Source organism: Hemibagrus wyckioides, linkage group LG14 (assembly GCF_019097595.1).
Source record: "Hemibagrus wyckioides isolate EC202008001 linkage group LG14, SWU_Hwy_1.0, whole genome shotgun sequence".
Classification (NCBI taxonomy): domain Eukaryota; kingdom Metazoa; phylum Chordata; class Actinopteri; order Siluriformes; family Bagridae; genus Hemibagrus; species Hemibagrus wyckioides.
In genome coordinates, this window is record NC_080723.1 from 9303700 (window position 1) to 9313976 (window position 10277).

At 37.6% G+C, this 10277-nt stretch overlaps 1 protein-coding gene across 2 annotated transcripts; it reads left to right on the forward strand.

Moving 5' to 3' along the window:
• Positions 1-3023: 3023 nt before the first annotated feature.
• On the forward strand, positions 3024-9357 carry LOC131364362 (protein FAM180A). 2 transcript variants are annotated; one of them, XM_058407493.1, is made up of 3 exons: positions 3024-3247; positions 6468-6565; positions 8503-9347. In XM_058407493.1, the coding sequence occupies exons 1-3, from the start codon at positions 3166-3168 to the stop codon at positions 8830-8832; spliced, it is 510 nt and encodes a 169-aa protein (XP_058263476.1). In that variant the 5' UTR covers positions 3024-3165; the 3' UTR covers positions 8833-9347. The 2 variants fall into 2 exon arrangements, with proteins under 2 accessions (XP_058263476.1, XP_058263477.1); XM_058407494.1 differs by lacking the exon at positions 3024-3247 and adding an exon at positions 3724-5686 and having other exon boundaries at positions 8503-9357.
• Positions 9358-10277: the final 920 nt, after the last annotated feature.

The following is a 10277-nucleotide window of genomic DNA, read 5'->3' on the forward strand; positions in this document are numbered from 1 at the left end:
TACACTTTTGAGTTTCTGGACTTAAACTTCTCAACTCTGCAGTATCCTTGCAGTTACAATTAAACATGAATCCCATTGAAAAATTTATGAAAGATTTTGAAATTGCAAGTCCATCAGAAAGACCATCATGAGGGTAACCATGAGGGACTGAAGACAACTTGAGGCAACTTGAGATGAATGGAGCAAAAATTGAACCACAGTTCTGCAAACAGCTTATTATTTCTTACTGTAGATGTCTGAAAGCATAAAAAAAACAGTTTTGCAAAAAAGTGTACCGAGTCATACGTTTTTAATTTTATAAATTATTTAATATCTTGGTTTTTGCTCAAGCATACAAACTTTTTTTGTTAATATTTATTAGTTCATGGTCAAGACAATATTTTTAAACTGCACTGGAAGTACATTATATAACAAAAACTAAAGTGTCTAAGTATTTCCCTTCACTGTCTGTTGCTTTTAGCTTAGAGGATGTTTCAGTTTCCTGATGCATTAATACTTTTGAACATGTTAAATAATAATGTTAAATAATTATTTAATAAAGGGATGGAAGTTTGTGTTTCATGTTATAAAAAAAAGGAGGGAGCAGGAGTGCTCTGGAAAACAGGTAAACAGGTACAGGAAATTAGTGCAGTTCACATTTACCCCATGATTTTTCACAGGGTAAAAAAATCAATGCTAGAAGCAGTGAGTAATCTCCAGCTGAGAGACTTACTTTGTGCCATACTGGGTAAAGAAATCGTAGCTTGTGGTTCAGAAATAGAGTGTGAACTATAGAACGAGAGAGCTGTGGACTACTTATGGCTTCGGGGTCACGGACTGAAGCCCTCTTGCAGGTAGAGTTAGAAGGCTAGACACTGTTTACCGTGTTTCTGTCTTTCATTCCTTTTAAAAGCAGATAAAGCATTGCTTTGATATGCAGCCTCACGATGCAGCAATTAGGGCTATTCAAACATACAAAGCCAGCAATCTAAGACCATTTACATATCTGAGGTTTACCCAGGCAATTACATGGAGGGGCTTTACAAGGGGGCCCACCTGCATTTAAATTCACACAACATGGAAAGTGCTTTGCATAGTTTCATTAGAGAGTTTTTTTTTTCTATAATTTGTTGCAGAGCTCAAAAATGGATCCAGTGCGAACAGAGCTGGGGTGGTAAGGTGCCAGGGAAAAGACAGAAATGTGGTCTACCAGTGCCACCTGTTGGCAAAAATGGACGGAAGCAGAAAACGTCAGGCATAAATGCTTATCTGCCACAAAACAGCAATTTCACCAATGATTATCCCAACCATCAGCACAGTATATGCTATGCAGACCAATCTGGCAGTTCTGTTACATGTTTTCCCATCAGCATACACCAGGAAACACGCTTGAGGCAGGTGGTAAAATGCTTCATAAACTGTGAGCAATTTGTGGAATAGATCTCAGGTTTGAGGACTGATTATGATCTCAGACAGCAGGCGCTACTCCAGGATTCTGTAGATTCAGTGTGTCATAGAAAAATACAGAAGTCTTCTTTGGTATATAAATAGAGGTGCTCTTAAATCATGTGTCTAGTATAATGAAACAAAAAATGGACTTGCCTTGACCGAGTAAGTATGTGGCTACCTAACAAAATCAGATTGTCTGATTCTAGCCTTTGGGTATAGAGAAATTCAACACTCCATTATGTTTTATGAGCTAGAGTAGAACCTGGAAGAGCAATATACACTGGTTTTTGATGACTAAATCCCAGAATTTGGTGTTTATGTGCAAACAGCAACCAATGGAGATCAACATGACCAGGTTTATTTGGGTAAATATCAGAACCATCAAGATGAGAAAACTGGTTAAAAGGGCATCTCTTGACCTCAGTTGTGTGTGTGCAAACTTCAAGACCAGTGCCACTTGTAGCCCATATGGCTTTCTGGAGTGCTTTTTTTGCAAACATCTGTTCTGCCTGAGCACCAACAAGACAATATTAGAGCTTGAAGTGAAAGAGGCTGAATGCGACTGAAAGCAAGCAAGTCTGAAGTGCTTGGCGCTGGAGGCCAATTATATTCCTGTGTTTGTATCACCACTTCCTTTCTTAATATTCATTTATTCACCACCTGCCGTAGGACTATTTCTGAATTAAGAGTCCTCAAAATGTTCCTTATGCCAAATTGAGCTGGGGATTGGATAATAAATATACATCATCACAATATCCAAGATGAAGATGTTGATTTATCTTTGTATGCCTTTGAATACAAAGTATATGCTTAGGTATTTTCAGTTGCCGCTGGTAGTTTGTGTGTGTGTGTGTGTGCATTTTTTATCCTGTTTCTGTGGAACTGTGAGTTCCTTCTCACTGTGACTGAGCCAGTGAAAATAGAGAACTTTGAATTCCTAAAGTCCCTGTAAGCCAAGCCATGGTTTTCATCTGCAAGTTCGCTGGAAATAGTAATATTTACCTGGAACCAAACTAATGTTTTTATCATATTTGTTTCGGTAGCTCTGGCAGGTGTGTGGCGTGACACAGTAGGAAAAAGTGCTACTGCAGCCAATGATGTCCCAAAGGTAAAGCTTTAAAAAAAATAATAATGGAAAGTTATTCAATAATAATGAAAACTTCGTGATTTTGGTATTTACTGAATTTTATTAGAAGTAACTTACAGATTTAGATGTTGTTAGGCTCTAGATCAAGAGTATCTTTGTGTTTGTGGACTTGACTTTCACTTTGGATAAATGTACATTTGTCATGGCTTAAATCAGAAAAAGACCTTGAGTTAATTGTTGTGATGTGACTTAATTAGAAAAGTAAGCAGACCATCCCAATGTCATGATGACTTCCAGATGAACGTTACCCTCCGTGTGCTCTCTGCACAGTAATAATTTTTCTGTCAGAGATAGAGAGAGGAAGAGGAGGAGAGATTGAGCCTGGAGGAGGAGAATGATTGAGTTAGTAGTGTGGTGTGTGTGTGTGTGTGTGTGTGTGTGGTGTGTGAGAGAGAGAGAGAGAGAGAGAGAGAGATAGAGAGAGGTGGGGGTGTGACCCTGAAGGAGGTGGATGGAGTTAGTAGTTTGTTGTGTGTGTGTCTGTGTGTGTGGAGAGAGAGAGACAGGCATTTTTGGTGTTGATTGTCTTGGTTCAGGCCCTTGCTCTATGTAAGTAATAGTAAAAGAAAATACTAGAGACAAAGGAGAGCATGGAGACCACCTTAGCCCTTATGATTTTGTCCTTGGTCTTCTTCCATCTGTCCATCTCTGCTGCACTGCACTGGAGGAGAGGTAAATACAAAACAAAACAGATTTAATAACAATACAGTTGATAGAAAAAAACTATAAGACACACAGAAAACCTTACAATATGGCATGACTGTAATTATTTAATTATCTGTGTGTCATCATACACATGCATGAGCATGCACTTTATTTTGTTTCTATCCAACACATTAAAATGATTATGTCTACAGGAAATTGTTTCATAGGTATTTCATTTAGAATGGAAATCATTCCTGCTTTTAATCAGATGCAAAAAGAGTTATGCTTCTGGTTGCTTCTTTTTTTCTAATTCTTTCTTTGTTTTGTTTTTTTTTCCCTTTATCATAGCCAGATCCTTGGATTGTTCTGTTCTGTTATGCCTGGCTCACAAAAAAAGTCTTGCTGCTTCTTTGGAATCCAAACTGCTTCCCTAAATGTACCACTGTCCTACATAAACACAGCCACTGTGTCCTGAGCCAGTCTAATCTCCTGTGTCTGTAAGCTGCTGTTATTAAGCATGTGAAGCACTAAGTCATTTCTATGGCATTGTCAAAAACATCAGCATGAGTAAAACAATGCTGCATGCATTTTTTTTATTACAGTGCAACACATCACAGGTGTTTTAGTGGTTCTAAACTGGAAATGTCCACAGGTCTGCAAAGACACAGTCTAGAAATTTTATAGAATTGTTATATATGAAAAAAATATGAATCTTTAAATATTATATTCTGGGTAGAATTTCGTTTTATGATTCAGCCAACACAGGTTTGTGTATGAAATAAATTCTGTGAAAGTCTGTGTGTGTGTGTGTGTGTGTGTGTGTGTGTGCACCAAAGTAGATTTCCAAAGTGGACTGAGAACAGTGAAACAGTGTGTCTGTTGCACTCGATGCTTATCTACTTTTAGTTTCTCCCCCAAAAGTATTTTTTGTGAAAAAAAAAACAACACAGTGAATAATACACCTAATTCCTGTTTGTTTACTCACACGACTGCATGAATATGCTCTCTGGGCTATACAGAGTAAAGGGTAAGACAACAAATATACAATAACGGATGTACAATAAAGGATGCAAATAAAGACTTATTCAAATATATAAAATAATATAAATAATTATATGTACACAAGTGTATTATAAAGCATTGCACAATGTAGGTGTTGTGCAGAAAAATGATTTACATTTAATGCACTATTGAAAAGGCTTTTGGTGTCACTGTTGTACATTGTTACACAAAATTACAAAAATATTTACAACTAAACTAATTGGATATCACTTGGATATCAGAGTCAGTCAGAGTCAGAGTTAGCTTTATTGCCAATTCTGTTATATGTACAGGACATACAGAGGATTGAAATTGCATTTCTCTCAGTCCTACAGTGACAAAAAAAAACACAACAACTGAAAAAGTATCCACATACTATATAAATATATCTATAAATATAAATACAGTATAAATATAAATGATATCTTGTGTGTTTGAAAGACAGGGTCCCTGCTGATCTATTTAAAACAGTATTTTTGTATACGGATGTCAGTGATTTGTCTTCACTTGACAGTGCATGCAGCTGCTCACTAAAATGTGCCAGAACGTTCTTTATCATATGAGCTGAGATTCAGTGGCTATAGATAGACCTCTGTATATCATGTATAGCATGAATATATCTTAACATTATAAAGAACACTGCATTCCATCCATTTCAGTGCAAGGGCACAGGCTGCAGTTTTCCAGTTTCTGGGTCTTCATGGCTTATTTTGCAGTTGTACTCCAAGTAGATGAGCTGGCCTGAATGTGACATTTGGTTAAAACCCATGAAAAGTCACAGATTTGCTCAATGGATATTAAACTTTGAAAGGAAATTTTGGGCGATCTCCAGTTCTTGCCAAAGAGCTCATATCCATCATTAATCCTTTATACTGTACAGTAAAACCTCAATTAAAAACTACTTAACCAGGATTTAAGAACCAGGTGTCAGTTATCGTCATTTCAACATGTTATTCCAAGGTTTATACTTATTTTTAAGGGAGGAAGAATCCCTTACTGGCATAACTCCATATAAAGACATTCAGTCTTTGCCATACAAGCATTTTTCAGATAGGGGCTTTTAATAGTAATGTCTTGGGGCTGCCAGGCCGTGAAACAGAGCAGTCAGGCTCAGATTTTGATGACGCCACAACGAAAAAAGTGTAAAACTGTCCAAGCTCTGAAATGGTGAGAGGGAGGAGTGGCTTTTTAAGCTTGTGCATGTGGAAGGCAGTGGAGCTTTTCTCCAAGTGACACAACTGTTTGAGAAGCAGTTTTAAAAAGAAGCTGTGTGCAAAGGCAAAACCTAACTGTTGGGTGGGAATTGGCCAAGACTAAATTAGTGAGAAATCAGGAGAAGATATTTCATAATACAATTGTTCAGTTTACTTTAGGATGTGTAAACAGCCATGAAAATGATGCATGTGACTTTAAGAGAGATGCAGGGTAAGTGACCTTTATTTCATGACTCCCTATCACTGTGGCATGGAAGAGGAGTGAAGAACGGGTGTGAATCATCGTGGTGAATCAGACCACACAATGAGATACAGTTAAAGAATGATAGATATTTGTTTATAAGCTTGTAACTGTGAGGAATGCTCAAAGCAAGCATAATTTGATCAAACACCAATAGTGGAAATGGAAAATAAGTACAGAGGTTTGGATTTTATTGTGAAAATGTACAGGCACCAGACTAGTCTGCATATAAATTTCTTCAATGCCCCATTTTCATTTTGTCTGTTAATTGTTCAGATGATAGAAAATCAATTAATCCTAATGGCTCTATATTGGATATACATTATAATACACAACATAAAGTGAAGAGGCCATTATATTATACACTTTATAGTGCCCTTATAGTGTATATGGAGTCAGAATAAAGGAAAGAAATATTGCATGTTCTAGCTTCCAAAGCTCCATGAACACCAGTGACTGATGAGGACCAGACACAGTGCATAGACGTCTGCCACACAGATGCCTGTTTGCTTTGAAATCTTAGTAGTGGACTCATATGTGAAACATGAGAAGCATGTAGTGACCTGGGAGCAGATGAGGCGTCTCCTAGTAAAGAGAGGTTGCCGCCAACCGCAAGCTGTTATACATTCCCTTCAGCCGATCCATCGCCTAGCAGGAGTTGATTTAAGCATTTGACGTGTATCTCAAAGGAGACAAGAAAGAAAATGTTGTACCACGAACATGCAATGACTTATGATCTTCTTCTCCTCAGCACTGTACCCATCTGCCTTTAGAGTGAAGAGAGGAACTCCAGCGCTGCTTAACCCCTCAGTTCAGAGATCAGTGGAGGACGCCAACCTGCTCTATGAGGTACTCTTCCTCCATCAATCTCTCTATTGAGTGTGCCCTGATTTTCACTATTTTTTCAAATGTTATTCAACACACATCTATGACGACATGACTAGCCGACAGTCTACAATCTACATCCATGTTTCAGTCTTTTAACAAATGTTCATTTTTCTTCACAATTCCATGCATTTTCACTACTGTTTAACTACATATTACATCATTTGAGTGACCAGCGATTGCTTTTTAACACATATAAGACATAATTGAATATAAGCCAATGTTCTGTTTCTTTGCTCACCTTTCTAGATGTTGTGAAATCACACAGTTTTTTAATTTGTTATATTAAATATTCCTAGGCATTTAGCTGTTTAAGGACTTGATGCTGATAGAAAAGTTGTAAACATGTGAAAGATTGTTGAAGCAATGAGCAAACTCGCTTTTAGCAGTCTGTTGGCTGCAGCATAAGAGTGACTTGTCAGCATCCAGTAGTATTTATGTGTTTTCTGAAAACAAGCTGTGGATGTAAACAGATACAGGAAAAGGAACATGTTCAGGTTTATAGAATGTGATGACTTTGAAGATTCTTTGAAATCTGAAATAATCATAAATAATAAGTTGTAATGCACTGGTTTAGATAATGGCATCTATCAGTATTCACTTTTTTTAAGCCTATGTGATGTCACTCTATCTTACTGGAATGTGATTCAATAATTTGCATAAATCATATTTAAGGCCTAAGAATTACCTACAGAATATATTGACCTTGATTTGAGGTTTGACAAGTTGTGATAACTGCAGCAATTCACAACATACATGTTTTGAGTAAAGTAAATATATACCACATGACCAAAAGTATGTGGTTATCTGACCAGTACACCCATATGTGGTTATTCCCCAAAATGTTCCACAAAGTCAGAAGCACACAATTATATGGAATGTCTCTGTATGCTGTAGCTTTACAATTCCCTTCACTGGAACTAAGAGACTCAAACCCTGTTCCAGCAAGACAATGCCCATGTGCACAAAGCACAGAGCTCCATGAAGACATGGTGTGGAGGTTAAGTTCTCACGAATGCTCTTGTAGCTGAATGTCGAGGTTACTAGAACATCAATCTGGAATGAGATATTTAAAAAGTTCATATGGAACATGTAATTGTCGGGTGTCCACATACTTTTGGTTATATAGTGTACAGTGTTTTCAGGCTTAAAGACAAATGCAGGGCTGGTCTAGGTCACAGGTGTCAAACTCAAGCCTGGCCTGCTGCTATGTTTCATTCAACCCTCATGAACCTGCCATAATACCCACGACACTATCTATAATTCACACCAGACCCGTAGCATAGCAACCACCTGCATTCCGCATGCACCACTGTACAGCACACATGGGCTTTTCCCTTCACTGGGTTGCAGCACTGCTTAAAATCTTTGCTTATCTGCTGAACTTGATGCACATCAGAGCTGAATATAGCAAAGATTAAGCTTTCAAGTTTAACCACATGACTGCTGTAATGCTTCTGAAGTATTGGTAACTTGATAAATACTGATTTGATCATCATATATAAGTTTACAAAAGGGAAGGAGAATGAGAGAAACACATTTGTAAATGACTGACAGCTAATAAACTGATGTCTGCCATTTTTTTCCATTGCTTTTAGGACGGCAGGCAATTTTGAGAAATAATTGATCAGATTCATAGCACAATAAAGAAGATTTTGCCAAATGTATATTTACTAAAAGATTGAATTCTTCTTGATCTTAGACACCTTCTCTAGAGCAACTTACAGAGGAGCTCTGAAGTCTCTATCAATAAATACTGTATATCCTCATACTGGTTCACTCGGTCATTGACTAAAAATACGATCAGTCTAAATACTCTTTGGGGAGGTAATATATCTATGTGTGAGCTTACTCAATGGCATCATCTTTTTCCCCACATAACTATTGTGTGTGTGTGTTAGGTGGTGTGGTCAGGGCTGTATGTGGAACCAGAGAACAATGTGCTCCGCATGGCTGATGAGGAACTTGCTTCTCTTCGAAAACTGCAGCCTCTGGAGGTATTGTGTGAAGACGTTCTTCCGAGGACGCTGTCAGATATCCGCCGCCTCTGCCATCATCTGGAACAGCACCGGGCTCGCTTGAGCAAGGAAGACTTTGAGCGGACCCTGCTTACCCTGGTGTACACGGCTCAGCGAATAGCACAGAGCAGCGTGGGCCATCAGAGGGAGCTGTGGGCTGATGCACTGCTTCAGCTGTATAGAAGTATTAAAAAAGATCTGGGGGTGGAGTGACGACACTCTCAGAACAGCAGAATACCAGTGTACAAAATATTACGTCAAAATTGTATACCATTCTGTACTGTACTGGCATTATATAGCACTCTAATAACCAAATCTGGCAAAATAGTGGCTTTTTCTCACTGTCCATCTTACTTCCTGACTGATCCTGAATTCTAAAGAGCTGTAGGTTTAAACCTAGGTGGAGAAAAACAATACAGACCCAAAGCATCATTTACTTACTCATTAATCATAGAGCAAATGAACCTACTTTCACTTCCTACAATGACAGTTATTGTTGTTTTCTTTCTAGAATTTAGTATTCATTTTTTTCTCTTTTTTTATACACAATTGCTTAAAATTAATAAGATGAAAGCTACATTCTTGACCTGTGTATGTCCAGATGTCTTGATTAGATGCTTAAGCCACACTTATCAGCCAACCATTAAATATTGCTCATTCCTGCATTTATCTAATCAGCCAATCATATCGTTTCAATAGTTTCAATAAATGGAAACATTCTTTTAAAACAAATTATTTGCCTTTCTTCCCCAGGAACTGTTGCTCTGTTGTATACATATATGACACTTGGAAGATGTCTGTAAGAAAGTGTTTTAAGAAAATTCCTGAAAACATCTTGCAAACATCAGAACTACAGTCTACAGCTTTGTGTTTGAGATCAGAGTCAAATGTTTTCGATGATGAATCAGTGAGTTTGATGACACTCACCTGTCACCTACTGTGAAATATGGAGGTGGATTGCTGATGTTTTGGATAAGCCCTAACACCTGCTTGCCTCTGTGAGGAGGTTGGCCATAGATTTTTATTACAAGGTAAATGTATAGAAATGATTTATTTTGAAGACACAAAAATCACTATTTATGTCCACAAGAAAGTAAAAACTTCATCATCTCAGAGAGTTTGCCCTTGCCATCATATCTGGAATGCTCATGAGGGATAAACTTATACATTTAAAATTTATAGTAAAAATTTCTGTAAAGCTTTCTGATAATGTCCTTTGTTAAAAGTGTAAAATTATAAGATGAAAAATCATAATACACAAATTAAACCTTGCCAGAGATTCAGCACATGCTGGATGCAAATGCAGGATTTTATTACAAACATCTAAATCTAAAATCAAAGCTGAGTAAAGACAGTAAGATGGAATCAATGTGAAGAAACAAACCATGGTCAAAATCAGAGAATCAGTCAATGACTCTATAGCTGGAAACAAGCTTTATCATTCTTTAACAATTACACAGAGAGAGAGAGAGAGAGAGAGAGAGAGAGAGAGAGAGAGAGAGAGAGAGAGAGAGAAATTAAGAACACTTGTGCTGAGTGATCTGGGAATAAGTCATGTGGCTGTCAAGAGTTTGTCATTAGATTGCCGGGAAATGAAGATGGATGTGGAAGAAGTTGGCGTGAAATTCTAGAGATGGAGATTGAGTTTTTTCCCAGGA